Source organism: Pongo abelii, chromosome 7 (genome assembly GCF_028885655.2).
Source record: "Pongo abelii isolate AG06213 chromosome 7, NHGRI_mPonAbe1-v2.0_pri, whole genome shotgun sequence".
NCBI classification, from domain to species: Eukaryota; Metazoa; Chordata; class Mammalia; order Primates; family Hominidae; genus Pongo; species Pongo abelii.
In genome coordinates this window covers 115,496,678-115,520,412 of record NC_071992.2, presented here as the reverse complement: position 1 = coordinate 115,520,412, position 23,735 = coordinate 115,496,678, and the positions used below count along the sequence as shown (strand labels likewise).

At 35.8% G+C, this 23,735-nt stretch overlaps 1 protein-coding gene across 18 annotated transcripts in view; it reads right to left on the bottom strand.

The window, feature by feature from the left end:
- The window catches only part of VPS13B (vacuolar protein sorting 13 homolog B), a 916,166-nt gene that overhangs the window by 316,611 nt on the left and 575,820 nt on the right, over positions 1-23,735 (bottom strand). For all 18 annotated transcript variants that reach the window (XR_008509424.2, XM_054519206.2, XM_054519208.2 and 15 more), the window contains one exon: positions 18,024-18,227. Coding sequence is in view for 17 of the 18 variants with exons in the window: in XM_054519206.2 (XP_054375181.2) it covers positions 18,024-18,227 (204 nt within the window). In the remaining variant the exon portion in view is untranslated. The remainder of the gene's footprint in view (positions 1-18,023; positions 18,228-23,735) is intronic.

Here is a 23,735-nt window from a genome sequence, read left to right as displayed (position 1 = left end):
GTATATACCCAGTAATGGGACGGCTGGGTCGAATGGAATTTCTAGTTCTAGATCCCTGAGGAATCGCCACACTGACTTCCACACGGGTTGAACTAGTTTACAGTCCCACCAACAGTGTAAAAGTGTTCCTATTTCTCCACATCCTCTCCAGCACCTGTTGTTTCCTGACTTTTTAATGATTGCCATTCTAACTGGTGTGAGATGGTATCTCATTGTGGTTTTGATTTGCATTTCTCTGATGGCCAGTGATGTTGAGCATTTTTTCATGTGTTTTTTGGCTGCATAAGTGTCTTCTTTTGAGAAGTGTCTGTTCATGTCCTTCGCCCACTGGCAACCTACAAAATGGGAGAAAATTTTCGCAACCTACTCATCTGACAAAGGGCTAATATCCAGAATCTACAATGAACTCCAACAAATTTACAAGAAAAAAACAACCCCAAAATTTCCTTAAGCTGATAAGCAACTTCAGCAACGTCTCAGGATACAAAATCAATGTACAAAAATCACAAGCGTTCTTATACACCAATAATAGACAAACAGAGAGCCAAATCATGAGTGAACTCCCATTCACAATTGCTTCAAAGAGAATAAAATACCTAGGAATACAACTTACAAGGGATGGGAAGGACCTCTTCAAGGACAACTACAAACCACTGCTCAATGAAATAAAAGAGGATACAAACAAATGGAAGAACATTCCATGCTCATGGGTAGGAAGAATCAATATCGTGAAAATGGCCATACTGCCCAAGGTAATTTATAGATTCAATGCCATCCCCATCAAGCTACCAATGACTTTCTTCACAGAATTGGAAAAAACTACTTTAAACTTCACATGGAATCAAAAAAGAGCCCTCATTGCCAAGACAATCCTAAGCAAAAAGAACAAAGCTGGAGGCATCACGCTACCTGACTTCAAACTATACTACAAGGCTACAGTAACAAAAACAGCATGGTACTGATACCAAAACAGAGACATAGACCAATGGAACAGAACAGAGCCCTCAGAAATAATGCAGCATATCTGCAACCATCTGATCTTTGACAAACACGACAAAAACAAGAAATGGGGAAAGGATTCCCTATTTAATAAATGGTGCTGGGAAAACTGGCTAGCCATATGTAGAAAGCTGAAACTGGATCCCTTCCTTACACCTTATACAAAAATTAATTCAAGATGGATTAAAGACTTAAATGTTAGACCTAAAACCATAAAAACCCTAGAAGAAAACCTAGGCATTACCATTCAGGACATAGGCATGGGCAAGGACTTCATGTCTAAAACACCAAAAGCAATGGCAACAAAAGCCAAAATTGACAAATGGGATCTAATTAAACTAAAGAGCTTCTGCACAGCAAAAGAAACTACCGTCAGAGTGAACAGGCAACCTACAGAATGGGAGAAAATTTTTGCAAGCTACTCATCTGACAAAGGGCTAATATGCAGAATCTATAAAGAACTCAAACAAATTTACAAGAAAAAAACAACCCCATCAAAAAGTGGGTGAAGGATATGAACAGACACTTCTCAAAAGAAGACATTTATGCAGCCAAAAGACACATTGAAAAATGCTCATCATCACTGGTCATCAAAGAAATGCAAATCAAAACCACAATGAGATACCATCTCACACCAGTTAGAATGGCGATCATTAAAAAGTCAGGAAACAACAGGTGCTGGAGAGGATGTGGAGAAATAGGAACACTTTTACACTGTTGGTGGACTGTAAACTAGTTCAACCATTGTGTAAGACAGTGTGACGATTCCTCAAGGATCTAGAACTAGAAATAGCATTTGACCCAGCCATCCCATTACTGGGTATATACCCAAAGGATTATAAATCATGCTGCTATAAAGACACATGCACATGTAGGTTTATTGTGGCACTATTCACAATAGCAAAGACCAAATGTCCAACAATGATAGACTGGATTAAGAAAATGTGGCACATATACACCATGGAATACTATGCAGCCATAAAAAAGGATGAGTTCATGTCCTTTGTAGCGACATGGATGAAGCTGGAAACCATCATTCTCAGCAAACTATTGCAAGAACAAAAAACCAAACACTGCATGTTCTCACTCATAGGTGGGAATTGAACAATGAGAACACATGGACACAGGGTGGGGAACATCACACAGCAGGGCCTGTTGTGGGGTGGGGGGAGGGAAAGCATTAGGAGATATACCCAATGTAAATGACAAGTTAATGGGTGCAGCAAACCAACATGGCACATGTATACATATGTAACAAACCTGCACGTTGTGCACATCTACCCTAGAACTTAAAGTATAATAATAAAAAAATTGTTAATAATTTCAAAGGAAGTACATGGCAAAAGATGAAACTGGAAAACATTATTGAGAAAGCAAAGTTTGTGCTGGTATAGATCTTCAAGTCCACTGTGTATATTCTTAGTTTTCATTTTATCAACTAATAATACATTTATGTTTTGTTAGCAAGCCATACCTCAAATTTTCCTTCAAGCTATTAACTTAATATTCCTTTTAAATATGCCCTTATTATTCCCTTATATCATAAAATGATAAAGTTGAAATCAGAGAATTGGCATAAATTATCTCATGAAAAATCCTAGTTAAAATTCAAATCTTTCTACACCATTTTTTTTTTTTTTTTATCAGAGTAGTCCAGAGAGTACTCTGGTCTTTTGTTAAACTTGCAATGAGCAGAGCTCTATATGGTGTCTGCCAAAAAAGCAAATTGGATCATCTGGTTCTATGACACATAAGTATTGGATTTCAAGAGAGTCAATTCTAAAGAATTAAGAGATCTAGTGCGTAGAGAGTAACAGGAAGAAGTATTACAATCTGTGACCACAGAGGAAGGTTTGAGATCCTGAGAGACATCATAATTTTAGCCTAATAGCTCAAATTCCATAAAATGACCAATGTGAGAAACATGTAACATGCGATGTGCTCTCATAGGGGAGTGCTAAAATACATGATGCATTAAAAATACCTTAAAATGGAAAAGTTGGCAGGGAACCAAATAAGAGCAAACATTAACAACCAAGGGCAATGAAAAAAAGGATACTTGTCAATATTATACATTTCTCTCCATCATGTGATAAATTAAATCAGTAACACAAAATATGAAAGACCTTTGACCTTAGAAGTAATAACAAAATATAAATAAGTCAGTAGTCTTATAAAACTATTATTTTTCTGGTATATAGTATTAAGTTTTATGATATCTCTGGTAAATATTTGAAATAATGGTAAATATTTTTAAAAATCATTGAAAATCTTTACAGATTCAAATATTTTCAGGAATAAATTCAAAAGAAAAACAGTAAAGAAACACTAAATAACTACAATTAAGAATTAAATTCTGTCACTATTTTACCATATAACAGTCTAAGTTTCAAAATTCAAAAGAGGGAACTAAAACACAAAGTATTAACTGAGGTTGTTAATGACCTTAGGGTCATTAAATTGAGACGGTCAGCACTCTTAATGAATCAAGGGAATAGAGTTTAACAGGTATTTGAGATAAGGAAAGGATTTTTAAATGAGGTGCCTACCTAGATCTGGGGCCCCTGAAGTGCCAGAAAAACATCAACCCATCAGAAACAGGAAAGAATAAGAAAGTTTGCCTGTCTTGGCAAGAGAGCTTGCTGAAAAAACAAATATCTCCCTGGAAAATTAAAAATAATGAGAAATATCCTATGTGTATTAAGTGGCTCTAACTTATGTTACCTGGGTGGTCCTCAAATACCCATTCTGTTATTTATACAGCAGTAGCACCAGAAATTTGATAACCCTGGGGCATCTGTGAGAAACAGATGCAAAACCTCTCTAGAAAACATGTCCTCAAGGACATCCTAAAAGGATACTCAAGGGAAAAAGATCATTGAAGATAAGCTCCTAATACAGACTATTTTATATATATATAAATCCTTATTAGCAAGAGGAAAATTTGATCCTATTTTCAAAAGCATTATCAAGAACTTTTGATAATAACATTTTGATAATAGATAATAAATTACAATACAAATTTTGCTTAAAATTACTAAAGACATACAGAATTAAAAAAAACATAAGAAAAAAAGCAAGGCACTATTAAAAAGGGCAAATCAGGTTTGAAAAACAACCAAAGAGAATTTCCAAAAATAAAAAATACAGTTACTAAAGTTAAAGACATAATAGGTGGGATAAATAGCATTTAGATATAGCTTAAGACTAGAATATAGATTTGAGAAAATTCCAGAATGTACTAAAATAAATTTTAAAATGCAAAGTTTAAAAGGAAAATGAAGAGACATGGAGAGATGAGTCCAACATATATAACTAGAATTCCAAAATGAGAGAACAGAAAGAAAGGAAAAGATAAAATACTAAAGAAAAAATGGCTGAGGATTTTCCCAGAAATGATGAAATATAAAAATTCATAGACTCAGGAAGCACAGTGTGTCCTGGTTCAGACAAACACAAGGAAATCTACAAGCAGACATATCTTGGTGAAACTGCTCATCACCCATGATGATGAAAAGATATTAAACTCAGCTGGAGAAAACAGATTACAGCATTCCAAGGCACATAGGGTTACAGAAGCTGTAGAATCAATAATTCGCTGATGTACTCCAATAAAACAATGGTTTAATATATGTCTATATTGTCCATATAAACAAAGAAATGGTATAATTATCTGTACCTATCATGTAATATAGAGGATTATGTCCATAGAAATTTATTAAACCCTCGATGAAAATAACAAAACATTGACTACTTTAAGGTTCTAAGCAAATAACAGAAAAATAATCATGTGAGTTGGCAAAAGCTCTTCTAGTAAGCTTTGGGAGGTATAGATTGTAAACAAAAAAAAAGTATAGTTCTCTGAAATTGTTACTAAGCAAGAAGGCACAGGTGTATGCCACATGCACTCAAGAAAACACGTGTCAGAAAGGCTGTGGTCATCTTTCTTGGACTCAGAATATTTACACTAAGGTTCTTCTGCCCATCTGTCATACATTTTGGTATGCCTTTGTGGGAAATATTAAAGGAGTTTAAGAATCACACTTCAAAAACTGCATATTATGAAAGACCAGAAGCAGGAAAAGTGGTACCAAGGTTCCCAAAATATTCCACCAAAAAAGTCAGAATAAGAAATGCTAGATAGTCTGTGTGCATAGAGCAATTCTTTTTTTTTTTTTCCCTTTTGTGTGTGAGAAAGGGTCTCCCTCTGTCTTTGTCACCCAGGCTAGAGTGGAATGGCATGATCTTGGCTCACTGCAACCTCTGCCTCCTGGGCTCAAGTCATCCCAGTACCTCAGCCTCCTAAGTAGTTAGGGCTATAAGTGTGTGGACTGCACACCCGGCTAATTTTTGTATTTTTTATAGAGACGGGGTTTCGCCATGCTGCCCCGGCTGGTGCACAGAGCAATTCTTATGCAACATAAAGATTTTCTTAGTATGTCATTATGGCTGAACTTTAGATGGAAGATGCTAGAGCAGAAGATACTTAAAACTTGTGGTAATTGGCCAGGCACGGTGGCTCACGCCTGTAATCCCATCACTTTGGGAGGCCGAGGCGGGCAGATCACGAGGTCAGGAGATCGAGACCATCCTGGCTAACATGGTGAGACCCCGTCTCTACTAAAAATACAACAACAACAAAAAAATTAGCCAGGCGTGGTGGTGGGCGCCTGTAGTCCCAGCTACTGGGGAGGCTGAGGTAGGAGAATGATGTGAACCCGGGAGACAGAGCTTGCAGTGAGCCGAGATTGCGCCACTGCACTCCAGCCTGGGCGATAGAGCAAGACTCCATCTCAAAAAAAAAAAAAAAAAACAACAAACTTGTGGTAATCACCTGAGACCATCTCTTACAGTAGTTATTCCTAAATATGAAAACAGTAATATTCACAAACATTTATTATAAACAATCTGCTATCTGGAAAACTAGGTGTTACATAAACCTATTCCTAGATATTCTTCTGTTTATATTAATGGGAGGCATAAAGATAAATAATTTAAATCCTATAGGAACTTAAAAAATGAAATAGTTGGCCAGGCACGGTGACTCACACCTGTAATACTAGCACTTTGGGAGGCCGAGGTGGGTGGATTGCCTGAGGCCTGGAGTTCAAGATCAGTCTGGCCAACATGGTAAAACCCCATTTCTACAAAAAATACAAAAGTTAGCCAGGCGTGGTGGCGTGGGCCTGTAGTCCCAGCTACTTCTGAGGCTGAGGCAAGAGAATCACTTGAACCCGGGAGGCAGAGGCTGCAGTGAGCTGAGATTGCACCACTGCACTCCAGCCTGGCTGACAGAGCAAGGCTCCGTCTCAAAAAAAAAAAAAAAAAAAAAAAAAAAAAAAAAATAATAATAATAATAATGATCGGTATATATCCATTTAGAGGCTTTTTTTCAACAGGAGCACTCTCCAATGACTTTCAAATGCAATTAAAATAAAATTCAAACTCCCTCTGACTTACAAAACCATTCATTATTTAGCCCTTTTCTCCCTAAAACTCCTCTGCTATTACTTCTTTCTTCCCAGCCAGGCATGATCCCTTAAATGTGCTCAACCTGTTCTTACTCGAGTGTCTTTGCTCTTCCTAAAACACTCTCAGCAGAAACACTCCAGGTGTATTTGAACGGATAGCTCATTTTTGTCATTCAGGTAATAGAAGGGGTCTTCCCTGAGCTCCAATCTAAGGAAATTTCCCAATTACTCTTATTATATTACCCAGTTATATTATTTTCATAGCATTTATCACTCTGAAATTGAGAAACATGGATTGATGGCTCCCTATGGTGCCAGGTCCTTTGCTAGGTGCTGAAACAATGGCAAAAATGGATACATAATGCTGTTTCTCACGGAATTCAGTTTAGCAGGAAAGATAACTAAACAAAGTAATCATAAGGTATGATAAGTATAATAATAAGGAAAGTACAGAGAGGTGTGGAAATACTCAATAGGGGACCTAATCTTTTATCTCAAGGTGCTGAACATACACAAAGAATTAATCTATAAAGACATATAAAGCATCTTGTGCACAATGCTACAAGAACTACAGCTTGAAATGATGATTTTTAAGGTACATTTAAAGAAAGTATCAGTATAAATTTAGTTCGGCAAAATTAAATAATGTTAAAATAAAATATTCTCATTCTTGAAAAAAAAAAAACACCAACAAAAACTTTCCTCCCAAAACAAAAGAACAAAACAAAGGTTAATATATTTGTAATGGAGATCACAAGTGCTACGTCTATTTATTACAATATCTAGAAGACAGTTTTATGAGCATACTAAATTAAAATATTAACTTAATTCAATTTTACTGAGATGTCCAATGGATAATAGCTCTGATTCCAGTTGTTTATATCTATAACCTGGAACTGCTGGTCATCTAATTTTACTTGTCAGACCTTTTCAAAGGAAAAGCTTAAAAAAAAACTTCATGGAAGAGGGAGCGACTAGAAGTATTGCTGAAAGTTTCTCAGAGAAGAGAACATTAGAAACTGTGCGTTGAGAATTTAGATAGGAATACACTAAGGGAGAGAAGGTCAGGAGATTTTTAACATTTCATTTTTAAAGCTTCAATAATATGGCTGGGTACAGTGGCTCACGCCTATAATCCAGCGCTTTGGATGAGGCAGGAGGATGAGGCAGGAGGATCGTTAGATCCCAGGAGTTGGAGGTTACAGTGAACTATGATCATGACATAGTGAACTATAAGTGACACAGTGAGACCCTGTCATTCATAAATAAACCAGTAAACTTCAATAGTATGTACTGTTGTACCAGTTACAGTGCTCACAGAATTATACAGGATAATGTAGAAAAGTTACATGTTGTACATATGCTTTTAAAATACATTCTTGATATAATCCTGTTTGGCCACTTCTCTTAAAAAGAAAACACCATGGCTGGGCACAGTGGCTCACACTGGGCACAGTGGCCTCTCACTACTTTGGGAGGCCAAGGCTGGTGGATCACCTGAGGTCAGGAGTTCAAAACCAGCCTGGCCAACATGGTGAAACCCCGTCTCTACTAAAAATACAAAAATCAGCTGGGCATGGCAGCACATGCCTGTAATTCCAACTACTCAGGAGGCTGAGAGGCAGGAGAATTGCTTGAACCCAGGAGGTGGAGATTGCAGTGAGCCGAGACTGCACCACTACACTCCAGCCTGGGCGACAGAGTGAGACTCCATCTCAAAAAAAAAAAAAAAAAAGGAAAAAAAGAAAACTCCATAGGAGGGAAACTGGCTATTTAGGGCTTTGGTCAGTTGGGTTTCAATGAATCAAGGCATTATCTATGTATCCATCTTAGCTGTAAGATGACTGTAAAGTAATTGAAAATATAGAAGATTTTAAAATTTTATCATATGCTACCATGATGATTATATACAATTTAAACATTTTCTTATTTTTTAGTGCCTACTATATCAGTCAGTAACTACACTAAGATATAAAGAAGAGTAAGACCAGGCAAGACAAGATCTCTGTCCTGTTATATCTACACCATCTTTTTATATTGCCACAGGACACTCTCAGCCAACATGTAAGGAAGAAGATATCTGCTGGCTGCTAAGCATGAAAAACCAACTGCTGCCTCCTGTTGTATCATGAATCCTTTCCTTCCCACTCACTTTCCAGGAACTTTTTAGGCAGGAAGAAAAAATCACATTTTTCATGTAAAGGCATGGTAAGGTTTAAGGAAATTATAAAACCATATCATTCAAGTAGGTTTAGGTCAATCTAGGCATTAACCTACAAAGTATGAGAATTAGATTTGGCCTCCCAAAGTAGTGAGAGGCCACTGTGCCCAGCGTGAGTCACTGTGCCCAAATTTTGCTTAGGTCTTAGCTTGATGTCCTCACAAATTAGTAAGATAAAAGTGATGTTTTTCAGGTTGAAAATTTAAAACAAAGAAAACTTCTTTCCTTCCATATTCCTACCTACAATTCCAGATGCAATTCTGGAAAAAATCTCATGTTTGATTAATCACTAATCAAACTATGCTGGGGGTCCTGTGCAGTGTGAACATTTGGGGAATAGTCTCAAAAATAAAAATAAAAGAGATCTAAGGACACAGAGAATAGTCATAACCTCTCAGAAATAAAGCTAGAAATATATGGTTTAGGAATTTTAATGCCTACACATAGCCATGGTTCCCCATATTAAATGTTACCAATCCTGAGAAGTATAAGACTGATGAATTTTAGGAATATGTCATGTCAGATTCAAAGTCAGATTGCTAAGCAAACATAGTAACAACAATTTTTAAAATTCTGTATGTGTAAAAAAAAGCCCACAGAGTATTACATGTAATTTGTTATGTGTATATAAAAATATTTTAACAAACAAATATGCTGTAACTATTTCTCTGACAATGAAGATTAAAAGATAAATTACCTAACAAAATCAAGTCAGAGATAGGAAGAAATAAAAGTACTATGATAAAAACAAAATTATTTACTTTTAAGTGTACTTTTGCAAAGTCTATTAGAATTATATCTTTAAATGTTATACATGAGAAAATTATATCAATATTAACTTGGAGAATTAAGACTTAGTGGTACTTTCAGGTAATCATAAGATAAACTTTCCACCTCTCCCTAAAGCACTAGTATCCATATAAAGCAGCAAGTCACTTGAATGTGCAAACTGCACATGGCAGACATCAGTACATTTCCTCAGATTATAAAATAAACCCAGATGTAGCAAAAATGGTTGCTAAGAGAAAAAGAAAAAGAAAGTGGTTAGCTAACAATGGATTTTAGCACAAGCCTACGAGGTCTGAGCCTTGAGCAGAAGAAAAGTAGTTGACTAGTAAGAGGAAGGAAACCAAGGTTCTACACATAGCTCTATTTTTTGTGACACTGGACAAGCCAAAGAACCACTTCAAATTTAGTTTACTGTAGTTTTTGTTTTATAACAACTTCCTAAGAATAATTCAGAGTTTAGAGTTTTGCAAAAGAGGAACCTTAACAAGATTTTGGAGATGGAGGGAAATAATAGCCAATATTCTTTGCAAGTCTTCATGTTTTAAATGCAGTGAAAGACCAATGGAAAGGTGCTGGCAGATTCTAGCTTGTTCTCACTTTTCCTGTCTCTGTGACCACTTCTTCTTCCTGACTCTTGGCCCTGCTGAACAACAGCAACTCCAGCCTCCCGGCCTTACCCCAGATGCAGAGACCACAGCCTCCCATTCATGTCTACCAGCTTTCGGGTGGTTTCAGTCCACCAGCTGGATGTGCTGCTGGATGTTTCCCAGGTTCCCTTGAAAGCTCCAAAGTTTTTAACCAGGTCAAGTGCTTCAGGAGGGTTGGTTGTGACTTTGATCCTTCAACTCCCTCTTCTGGACCCTTACTTCTCAGCTTTTTCTACAACTGGGTAAGATTTTATGCCTAAAATGAATCTCTTACTCTGTAATACTCTATTAGTTCTGCTGCCTTAATTAAACCATGATATATTCCTTTGGATTAAAAAAAATCAAGGTTTTAGGAACAGAAGATCTTAAAGTTTTAAAATCTGATGATTCTCTACACTTAACTTCTCTACTCCCCACTCCCCACAACATACACATAGAGGCACATCACAATTAAAGACAAAATTTGAGTAATGTACCCAGAGGAATGAATGAAAATCATTATAAAGGTTGCCATTTAATATTGGTCAGGGAAGTAAACACATTATTCTTCACTGTATCTTTTGAATTTCATCTATATTACCTATTCAGAAACAGAATTATATTAAGGTCCTATTTATACGTCTGTCAAGATTAATCATCAGAACTAAGCTACAACAGATCTAAATTTTTCTGTTTTTATTCGAATGAATATCTCTCATAAACATTCACATTCAGTTTCTTGATTAGTTGGCTCTACTTAACCATTACTCTGTCATTAATGAACTTAGCCTTTGTTTGGTATCTGTTATGTGCCAAGAATGACATTATGTGCCGGGTAAAACATGCCACACTTTAATACTTCTAGCCTCTGGATCTACTGCTTCCTTCTTCAGAATGCTCCCTCTACTCTGCAGGCACCCATACTCTGTGGAAATAAGTTCAGAAGCCATGCACTCTGTGAAACCTTCTCTGAAACCCCACTGATAGAGTTAATCATTCATTTCTCTTTTTTTTTTCTTTTAAAAAGTGAAATGAATGATTGACTATTTTGTACCTACGTCAACTTTGCATTAATTTATCTTTTTGCTTATGTGACTGTGCCTAAGATCTCCTATGTATATGGAATATATTTATCTTGATTTGGATGTGTTTCTTCTGTAAGCCTAACTATGCTATATTTGTCTATCATGGCATTCTTCACACTGCACTCTAATAGTTAAATAGCAAGTCTGTTTCTTTGATTGGATGCTGAACTTCTTACAGGACATATATTAGAATAATATTAGAAATTATTTCATTTTGTTTCTCCAGTGTAAAAGACCTTTGATGGCATACACTAGACATTTAAATGTCTTTATTTTTTATTACTCATTTATTTATTTGAGACAGGGTTTTGCTCTGTTGATGAGGATGGAGGTGAAGTGACATGATCAAAGCTCAATGCAGCCTTGAATTCCTGGGCTTAACTGATCCTCCTGCTTCAGCCTCAAGAGCAGCTAGGACCGTAGGTGCATGCCACCATGCCCTGCTAATTAAAAAAATTTTGTTGTTGTTGTTGAGACAAGGTCTCACTATGTTGCCTAGGCTGATCTTAAACTCCTGGCTTCAAGCGATCCTCCCGCTTTGGCCTCTCAAAGTGTTAGGATTACAAGCGTAAGCCATCAGAATTCTGTTAATTTTTGACCACACACAGCCATCAAAAGTCTTTGTCAATTTTTGATGAGGGTGACAGGATCATTCAATGGGGAAAGACTAGTATCTTTAGTAAATGATGACAGGACAACCAGAAACCCATATGTTAAAAAATGAAATTGGACCTTTACCTCATACCATAAACAAAAAAATTCCATTATAAAAAAAATTTCTAAATTATATATCTGATAAGGGTATAGCATCTAGAATAAATAAAGAACTCTTACAACTCATCAACAAGAAGTCAAGCAACTCAATTAAAAATTAGCCAAAAGGCCAGGTGCGGTGGCCCACACTGGTAATTCCAGAACTTTGGGAGGCTAAGGCTGGTGGATCACTTGAGGTTAAAAGTTTGAGGCCAGCCTGGCCAACCTGGTGAAACTCCATCTCTACTAAAAATACAAAAATTAGCAGGGTACAGTGGCAGGTGCCTGTCATCCCAGGTACTTGGGAGGATGAGGCAGGAAAATGGGTTGAACCCAGGAGGCAGAGGTTACAGTGGGCTGAGATCATGCCACTGCACTCCAACCTGGGTGACAGAGCAAGACTCTGTCTCAAAAAAGCGTGGGGTTGGGGTGGGGGGGCAAAAGACAAATAAGCTTTTCTCCAAAGAAAATACACAAACAGCCAACAAGCACACAAAAAGCTGCTCAAGGTCATTAATCATTATAGAGATGTAAGTGAAAACCACAACGATGTACCACCTCACACCCAGTAGGATGATGTGTTAGCTTACCAAAAAACAAACAAACAAAACAAAAGAAAGAAAGAAAAGTAAGTATTAGTAAGAATGTGGAGAAACGAACCCTCAAACATTGCTGGTGGGAATACAAAATGGTTCAGCCATTTTATGGTTGAAAAGAGTTTGGCAGTTTCTCAAAAAGCTGAACATAAAATTGCCATATGACCCTGTAATTCCACTCCTAGGTGTATACCCAAATATGTGAAAACAGGTACTCAAACAGGTACTTGTACAGCAATATCCATAGCAACATTATTCACAGTAGCCAAAAAGCAGAAACAGCTCAAATGTCCATCAATGGATAAATGGATAGACAAATTGTAGTGTACAGATGATCCTCAACTCATAATGGGGTTATATCCTGATAAACTCACTGTAAGTTGAATGCATCATAAGTCAAGAATGTATTTAATACACTTAACCAATCAAACATCATAGCTTAGCCTAGCCTATCTTAAATGTGCTCAGAACACTTACATTGGCCTTGGTTGGGCAAAATCATCTAACACAAAGCCTAGCTTATACTAAAACACTGAATATCTCATGTAGTTATTGAATACTGTACTGAAAGTGAAAACCAGAATGGCTGTACAGGTACGCAAAGTACAGTTTCTACTGAATGCATTATTATTTTTGCATCATCATAAAGTTGAAAAATCTTAAGTTGACCCATTATAAATCATAGATCACTTACATACACACAGTGGAATATTATTTGGCTATAAAAAGAATGAAGTACTGATACATGCTACAATTTGGATGAATATACAAAACAGTATGCTAAGTGAAAGAGGCCAGATATAAAAGGTCACATATCATATGATTCTATTTATATAAAATCTCCAGAATACATAAATTCATATAGACATGATAAATCCAGATTGGTTAATTTAGAGGCAGATTGGTGGTCGCTAGGAACTGGAAGGAGGGAGAAAGATAGAGACAAACTGCCTACCAGGCAAGGGGTTTTACTTTGGGATGAAGAAAATGTTTTGGAACTAGACAGAGGTGGTAGTTGCTCAATATTGTAAATGTACTAAATGCCACTAAATGTTCACCTTAAATGGTTAATTTTATGTTATGTGAATTTATCTCCATAAATTATTGAAACACACACACATACACAAACCATAAGTTAAATGAATTAAAAAACAAATAGGAGAGATACAACTAAGGCTAGGTGGCCATAAAATTTCCTAGAAAAATAAGGCTCATGTTCTTTGTTATGACAGAATTTGTGATTTTTAAGACACAATAACCTGTGACTTTTATAAGCTGGCACCTCCTAAATCTGAAAACTGTGTAAAGATAAGGAATAGGAAGGCTTGAAGCTGGCTGCTATCATATGATATTTAGAGGTTATGATTAGTGTAGCTGATGCTGTGGTGTGCCACCAAGATCCTCCTTTATGATGAAAATATTCACTTCCCAGCTGCCATACAAGTTGCTTGCTGATGACTCCATTATTGCATTCCTCTCTGAAATTTACCCTGGCTGGCTGTCTGTGCTTCTTCACCCAAATTTACACCCCTTCTCAGGGGCACATTCAATCACTTGTCAGTGAAGGACTATAATAATACATTTTATATACGGCAGTGCTATGTTCTAGGCATAAATCAATGAACATGATGGCGATGATCTCTGTCCTCAGGATCCAGAGGTAGTTATATAAGTAATTAGAATAAAATATGTTAAGTGATGTGTCAGGAGCACACACAAATGCGACTTAACTTTGTCTTGTGACAGGCTCAGGGAAGGCTTCCTAGAAAACGTGTCTACCATGATTGTATATTTAGAAAACCCCATCGTCTCAGCCCAAAATCTCCTTAAGCTGATAAGCAACTTCAGTAAAATCTCAGGATACAAAATCAATGTGTAAAAATCACAAGCATTCCTAATCACCAATAACAGACAAACAGAGAGCCAAATCATGAGTGAACTCCCATTCACAATTGCTTCAAAGAGAATAAAATACCTAGGAATCCAACTTACAAGGGACGTGAAGGACCTCTTCAAGGACAACTACAAACCACTGCTCAATGAAATAAAAGAGGATACAAACAAATGGAAGAACATTCCATGCTCATGGGTAGGAAGAATCAATATCATGAAAATGGCCATACTGCCCAAGGTAATTTATAGATATAATGCCATCCCCATCAAGCTACCAATGACTTTCTTCACAGAATTGGAAAAAACTACTTTAAACTTCATATGGAACCAAAAAAGAACCTGCATTGCCAAGTCAATCCTAAGCAAAAAGAACAAAGCTGGAGGCATCACACTACCTGACTTCAAACTATACTACAAGACTATAGTAACCAAAACAGCATGGTACTGGTACCAAAACAGAGAGATAGACCAATGGAACAGAATAGAGCCCTCAGAAATAATGCCGCATATCTACAACCATCTGATCTTTGACATACCTGACAAAAACAAGAAATGGGGAAAGGATTTCCTATATAATAAATGGTGCTGGGAAAACTGGCTAGCCATATGTAGAAAGCTGAAACTCAATCCCTTCCTTACACCTTATACAAAAATTAACTCAAGATGGATTAAAGACTTAAATGTTAGACCTAAAACCATAAAAACCCTAGAAGAAAACCTAGGCAATACCATTCAGGACATAGGCATGGGCAAGGACTTCATGTCTAAAACACCAAAAGCAATGGCAACAAAAGCCCAAATAGACAAATGGGATCTAATTAAACTAAAGAGCTTCTGCACAGCAAAAGAAACTACCGTCAGAGTGAACAGGCAACCAACAGAATGGGAGAACATTTTTGCAACCTACTCATCTGACAAAGGGCTAATATCCAGAATCTACAATGAACTCAAACAAATTTAAAAGAAAAAAACAAACAACCCCATCAAAAAGTGGGTGAAGGACATGAACAGACACTTCTCAAAAGAAGACATTTATGCAGCCAAAAAACACATGAAAAAATGCTCACCATCACTGGCCATCAGAGAAATGCAAATCAAAACCAAAATAAGATACCATCTCACACCAGTTAGAATGGTGATCATTAAAAAGTCAGGAAACAACAGGTGCTGGAGAGGATGTGGAGAAATAGGAACACTTTTACACTGTTGGTGGGACTGTAAACTAGTTCAACCATTGTGGAAGACAGTGTGGCGATTCCTCAAGGATCTAGAACTAGAAATACCATTTGATCCAGCCATCCCATTACTGGGGATATACCCAAAGGATTATAAATCATGCTGCTATAAAGACACATGCACACATATGTTTATTGTGGCACTATTCACAATAGCAAAGACTTGGAACCAACCCAAATGTCCAACAATGATAGACTGGATTAAGAAAATGTGGCACATATACACCATGGAATACTATGCAGCCATAAAAAAGGATGAGCTCATGTCCTTTGCAGGGACATGGACGAAGCTGGAAGCCATCATTCTGAGCAAACTATCGCAAGGACAGAAAACCAAACACCGCATGTTCTCACTCCTAGGTGAGAATTGAACAATGAGAACACATGGACACAGGGTGGGGAGCATCACATACTGGGGGGCCTGTTGTGGGGTGGGGGGAGGGGGGAGGGATAGCATTAGGAGAAATAACTAATGTAAATGATGAGTTAATGGGTGCAGCACACCAACATGGCACATGTATTCATATGTAAGAAACCTGCATGCTGTGCACATGTACCCTAGAACTTAAAGTATAATAATAATAATAATAATAAAAAGAAAACATGATATCTACTCTGAGGCTTGCTAAATGATAGGAGCTAGGCAAGTGAAGAGGGTGGGTTAGGACAGTTACAGGTACAGAGAAGATCACATATAAAGACCTAAGGAGTACAGACTATATCTTACTGTTTGGTTTTTGATACATTATTTATCTTTTGTAGGCCTTAGTTTCTTCATGTATAATTAGGGAAAATAACAGTTCTTACCTGGTAGCATTATTGTGAAAATTAAGTTAAATAAATTGGGTAAAGTGAGAAGCATTGCATAATCCATTATTAATGTTGCTGCTATTATTATTGCCAAGACATGGACAAATGTAGTTTTGGTAGTAAAGGGCAGAACCCAAGCAATCAGAATTGCAAAAGGCATACAATAAAGTCTTCAGAAGATGTTTTCAAGAAATTCAATCAATAAACCACCACGGTATGTTACAAGCAACAGGTATTACTGATTCTATTTTATAAAGAGAAAAGCAGAAGAAAAATAATTAATACTTTCTTAAAATCATTAAGACCTCTAGTTTTACAATATAAAGGTATGTAGCTTTAATGCCTAATACTGCCTTTCTAGCAAATGATTCTACCTATTTCTCCGATGAGAACCACAAGTAGCCTGGGAAAGGTGGCAGTGACTCTCTATAAATCGTTAAGAGTACACATTCAGGACTACTTCCTTTAAAAATGTTTTCTATGAGATTTCTTAAAGAACTAAAAGTAGAACTACCATTCAACCCAGCAATCTCACCACTAGGTATCTTTTCAAAGGAAAATAAGTCATTATATGAAAAAGACACATGCACACACATGTTTATAGCAGCACAATTCGCAATTGTAAAGAGGTGTAAACAATTGAAGTGCCCGTCAATCAATGAGTAGATAAAGAAAATGTGGTATATATACACCATGGTCTACTACTCAGCCATAAAAAAGAATGAAATAATGTCTTTTGCAGCAACTTGGATGGAACTGGTGGCCATTATTCTAAGGGAAGTAACTCAGGAATGGAAAACCAAGTATCATATATTCTCACTTATAAGTGGGAGCTAAGCTATGAGAATGCAAAGTCATAAGAATGATATAATGGACTTTGGGGACTCAGGGGTGGGGGTGGTGAGGAAGGGGAGTGAGGGATAAAAGACTACATATTGGACTCAGTGTATACTGCTCAGGTGATGGGTGTACCAAGATCCCAGAAATCACCCCTAAATAACTTATACATGTAACCCAAAACTACCTGTACCCAAAAAACTATTAAAATAAAAAAATTAAAAAAGATCTATGAACATAGTTGCTTTTAGTTAAAGTGGATGGAAAAAACCCTAGAGCCAGAAACTCTTGTTTTTCCCCACACTCTAACTTAAACATAACTTTGCAGAGTATTCATTAATTTTTTCTTGTTATTATAAGCAAAAAGGAGAGGCTAAACATCAAACAATTGGCCCCAAATACAATAGATTTTAAGAGAAAATGGGTATCCTTCAGCCTGAAGTAGATTCTTTCAACAAATAGTAAGCTTTTTTTTTCTATGCTAACATAATCCTAAATTTGTAATAATTTCAGTGTAACACTGGTAGGACTAGCAGGTTTCCATGCCAAGTCATCAGCTACAATTACAAAATATTTTTTATGTTTATAATGAAAAGCAGAAGCAATACCAAAATACTTAGGTTGGTTGGACATGCTAAAGATTGTATCACCAACTATTCTGGCAATGAAGTATTAGAAAGAGTAGAAAGTTTCTCAATCATTTCCTACCTGCTGGCCATATTCCACTCAAGGGCTGGATTTTGAGAATTCCTTTCAGTCTCTTTTACCACCCCTCCTGAGACACTTTCCTTCTCTGGTTTTAGTTGATCCCACTGTGCAGTACCAATATTGATGGACTGCAGGTCTATTTGGTATTGTCTGTCTTCGATTTCTGATCCAGGATCTCGAAGAATTCCTAAGTTCAAGGCTCTCCTGTAAAGGCAGTGAAAAAAACAAAAATAAAAACAAGAAAACAGATAAAATAACCATTTTATATTTATTTTGTTCACTAACATAATGTCAATACCATTTTTTTCCTTCGGATTACTGATGAATAAACTGGGGCACATCTATGAAAAAGGTTTCAGAAAGTTAGCACATATTATGGCTTGAAAACATATCCAAAACTTATCACTTACAGTAATCTACACTATAATGATTTATTATGTTACTCCTGGCACATTACTCTTTTTCTAAGTACTTTCACATACATGATTTCAATCCCTGAGATGCTCTGAGGTTCTATTTTATGTCCATTTTTACCAATGAGAAAATAATTCACAGAGTTTGAAAGACAGCTCAAGTTACAAAACTAGTATGGGACAAAACTACAACACAAATACAGGATTTTTTGTTTGTTTGTTTTTTGTTTTTTACTCAAAACCCTTTCCCTTGCTAATCATCTACTTTCCTCTGAGCTTTGATTTCTTGTTAGGAAAGGTAATGGAGCCTTCTTAATCTATTTCACCCCTTCAACCCTTGCTCTTCATTCTTTATATAACTCAAATGTAGTCGTTGAGAAATGACAAGGTTTCTGATGTAGAATAACAGTGAGGTTTACTGCCCCATATAGAGTTGCAACATACAACGTTGATCCTATTGGGTCCACTGCTAAGTAAATGAATAAAATAATCTGTAAAGCTAAATTAAAGGAAGTAAATAGATAAAATTTTTCATGAAGGTTTTAGAGTAAAATAGCAAGGCAATAAGTTAGGGTGGGAAGCACAAAGTTTGAGAGCCAGAGAAAACTTAAGTCTGCCTGAATTTGGGGCTTTTTTCTTAAGTTTTGTTGGTTCAGAAAAGTTTTAAAGTAGATGATCAAAAGAAAAATAGTATTTGGCCCCCATAAAAGTTTTTATCAGAAGTTGAAATAACAAAGAGAATAAAAATAGCCTTACTCGTGGAAATATTTTTAAAAGCTTAAATTACAGACATTAGAAAAAATACAATTAAGTTAATTACATCAGTTGAACACTAATGAAACTTCTTATTGGGAGGTGATGGGGAGAGTATTGGGTCCTAGTGTGAAAAGTACAGAAAAAGGGAAAATCTGATTCAGTTTATGCCTTGGTTGACTAAGAAGGTGTGGAGGTCAGAACAAGCACTCCCAGAGGCTGGTTAAATGATAATGGACAGTGAATGACTGCTCAGACTCAAGACAGCGGGTGTCTGGGCCAGCTGCTCAGGACTGGGCCAGGCAAGGTGAGGGCTGACATTAATTAGTTCAAGTGAAGAGAGAAGCAAGCAGCAGACCTGAGTGGAATAAGCAAGTGGCTCAGGTAGTGAGATGTCAGAAGGAGTTATGAACAGGGGAAAAGGGGAACAAATAGCCACTGGTCAACAAGCCATAGCAGGAGCCAGAGAAACTGAGGATAATTCTAAGGATTAGAATTCATCCTTAACTGAGGATTAATTCTAAGGATTAGAATTCTAAGGATTAGAATTAATCCTTAACTGAGGATGATTCCTAAGGTAGGAGCTGGATCTGTGTTTTCTAACTTAGAAAAATTACAGGAAAGGTGAACTAAAATTTTATACAAACTCAATAACTGCATTAGAAATAGGGCTCATAAGTGGGCCATTAATCCTTTCAATTTGCCTTAAGGTAAACAGAAAAGGAATGAATGAAGTGGGGTAGGAAGGAGAGGCATTTTGAGAGTCTCTCTGTAGAAGAATGTTCTAGTTTCATTTAAATATTGGTGTAATTCTGTTAATTCTTAAAAGGCCCTATCACTTTATGAAGCTTTTCCTGATCACCCTTCCTCCAAACTCCCCCTTCCCAAATCTCTGTTCTTAGGGTCTCTCTATGCTTGTAAATATAATAATACCACATTGACTTATCAGTCTTCCCAAATATACCACACATTTCTTGAGGTCAGGAACTACCTATACTATCTAGCAATAGGTAAATGCTGTTTCAATTCACTGATTTGTACTGACATAAATCTTTACAAATCTCAGGTGAAGAACCTATCTGTACACAGCAATAAGAGCACATAGTCTTTAAAACACTAAACTTTTGAATCAGGGCCACATAAATTCTGATAGCCAGCAAATATCTGAGGCAGTTGATGGCCTAACCTATTTCCCTAGATTATTACTCACCATATAAACATTACTTTTACTTATTTTAAAACAGCCAATGCTCTCTACATTTTAAATAAACTCCCTAAACATATTTTTAAGGTGAACTAAAATACTTTAAGAATACCTTTGAAGGAAAAAAAATGAAAACAAAATTAGTGCTATATTAAAAGACAAATCAACGTAATCCCAATGTAAACAACCGTTTTCCTATTTCCCTTGACACATGGGAAAATCTGTATAATTACAAGATTACAATCACAAAAACACCGAGTTTCATCAGAGTTTTTCATTGCTTTTAGGCTTGAAATTTCCCTCTTTTTTTTTTTTTGGACTTAAATTAAGCTATGTTTCTCCTGTCATCATTTATCAATTATTTCCCACAGGTTCTTCTTCCCTATGCAAAAATACTTTCCACTTTGAGTGACAGCCAGATACTTCCAAAAATGGTAATTTTCAAATCTCAAACTTTTAGGGATTAGGATTAGTATTTCTATATTTTTTCTTATTGCTTGCTTTTAAAATTAAATTATATATTTGATATATTGACATATATGTGACATACTTGATTTGAAAAAATTCAGAGTAATTTATAATATTTGAGTATATAAATCCAACTTAAAAGTTAATTGCAAAACCTTCCAAATCTCAGTTGGGGAAAGTAGGATAAGCAGTTGATTTATGTGAGTTTTAGTCTCAGATTTTCCAATGATCATGAGCTTGCAGAAATTATTTAACTTCTCTATGCTTTAGCTATTTTGATATGACTATTATAAAGATAAATAAAATATATGTGTAATTGAAAAACTATTCATAAAGTACCTTATAGATTTTATGACTATTATGGAAGTATATTATCTTATGTGATTCTGAATGAACAGCATATTTAAATCACCAACTAATCACAGATGCACAAGTATCAAGATAAAACAAAATCCACTTCTCTATGAATGAACTGCAATGAAAACGATAAAGATAAATATTCCTTAACATTTCTAGTATCACCTATTTCTGAATATGGCATATTAGAAACTCTGAATGAACCTCCTGGCTCTCATAACCAAATTGCTTTAACAAATTTAAAGTATTTTTTCAGACACATCCTGGAGCCAACACCAATAACAGAATAACAGAAGCTGGAAAGTCTCCCAAATAATGTGAAACCAGGAACCATGATAAATAAGCACCTGCCAAAGCTGGCTTTTACTCTAAGGTTTTCTGCTAAATCCTGCAGACACTGATTTTCTGCTCTGTTAACTGCACAGGAGGAGATGAAGCTCAGGGCTCACGCAAATGATGAATCTATTTAATAGAAGACAATTCACATAAAGCTGAGATCACCAAGGGTCACCAATAGTGAAAGGGTGAATTAGAAACAGCCCTTCTAGGGAGCTCTGTGGTGATAGGACAGTTCTGTATCTTGATTGTGATGGTGGTTACATGAATCTACGTGTCACAAAAGTACATAGAGCACTATATACATTAACACAAATAAGTGCATGTAAAACTGGCAGAATCTGAATACAACTGTGTATTGATTGTACTGATGTCAACTTCCTGGTCTTGATATTGTACTATAGTTATACAAGACGTTTCCATTGAGGGAAACTGGGTAAAGTGCACACAGGAATTCTCCAAATATTTTTTGTAATTCTTTATGAATCTATATTTCAAAATATATTTTTTAAAGCAACAGTTCTCATTATGCTCATGTAGAAATGGACAAGGTAATTTATCAACTTACCTGTCTTTACCTTACTAATGGGTAAAGAGGAAAAACAAAACAAAACAAAATAAAAACCAACCAACCCACAAAACCCAAACCAAAAGCAATGTTCCAAGATTTTGCAATCATGAGCCAGGACTTGGAAGTTTGAGTCTCAAATATGGTATGAACAAAAATTCAGTCTGGACAGTCTAGCTCCAGGTAGACAGTGCTGCCAGATGACATGTAAAGGCAAAAGTAAAAGCACAATCTCTTGGGATGAAATAAATTTCAACTCAAAGAACTTCCAAAGATCAGGTTCCAAGTGAAATGAGACACTCACAGACAAAATTCACAATTCACACAACAGCAGTAACAATGGACAGACTAGCAAACATAAAATATAAAATAATTATTTAAAAAGTAAAAAAACATCTTCAAAATATGAGCAGAGAACAAGACTTTAAAAAGAACCATGTAGAACTACAAATGAGAAAAAAAATAAAACTCAAGCAGATTAAGCCCAGCTAAAGTGATAGTGAATTAAAAGAAAGATCCAGTGAAATCCAGAATTTAATCCAAAGAGTCAAAGAAATACTATAAATGAAAGAAGGTTAAGATTCATGGAGAATAGAGAGAGAAAGTCTAAAAAATACTTAATTAAAGCTTGAGGGAGGTAATACACAGAACAAGGAGGAGGCAATATTTGAAGAGATAATATCTTATAATTATTCCACAATTATTGAAAAATGCCAAGCCCTAAATCCAGGCAGCCCAAAGTATCCCAAGAAATAATCATAAGGAAGACACTGGTAAATATATGAGTAAGTCTAAACATATATTATGTTTAAATTAATAATAATGATGTCTAAATTGTGATGAGAAAACAGGCCAAAAATAAGACACTGGATAATAATATATAAATAAGGGGACCAGATAATTTGAGATAAAATGTTCTAAGTTTCTTGTATTGTTGAAGAAGAAGAAAAAGATATTAACTTCAGACTTCTGTTAAGTACACATGTTAACATAGCTAGAGTAGCCACTAAAATAACAGATATGGAACACATAACTTCCAAATAAATAAAAATTAGAATGTCAGAAATGAAAAACCAAAGTTGGGCAAGTAGGAAGCACCTAAGAAGAAGATACAAATAAAAATCCAAACATAATAATCAGCATAAATATAAATAATTTAAACTCTCCCATTAAAAGATAAAAACTGTCAGATTGCCTTCAATAAATCAATTAATATTCTGTTTTTTTATGAGACACACCTAAAACTTTACGGCACAGAAAGAGTCAACATATGCAAAAATATATACTAAGCAAACATTTGACAAAAAACTTAAGTAATTATATTTACATTACATTATACAACATAGACTTTATTTAAAAATAGAGTTACTGCCTGAAGACAAAAGATTCAGTACATTTGGAGGTTAAGACAATTCTAAATTTATTTGTAAAAAGAGCCTCAAAATATATAAAAGAAAAACTGATAGCTCTACAAGGAGAAACTGACAAATCTGCCCTCCATGGTGGAAAACTTTAACCCTCTAAGCAGGTAAGAAAAAAAATACAGAAAAATTGAAAAACATAATATGTGTGATGAGGTGAACATTTACAGAACACAGTATCTGACAACTGGA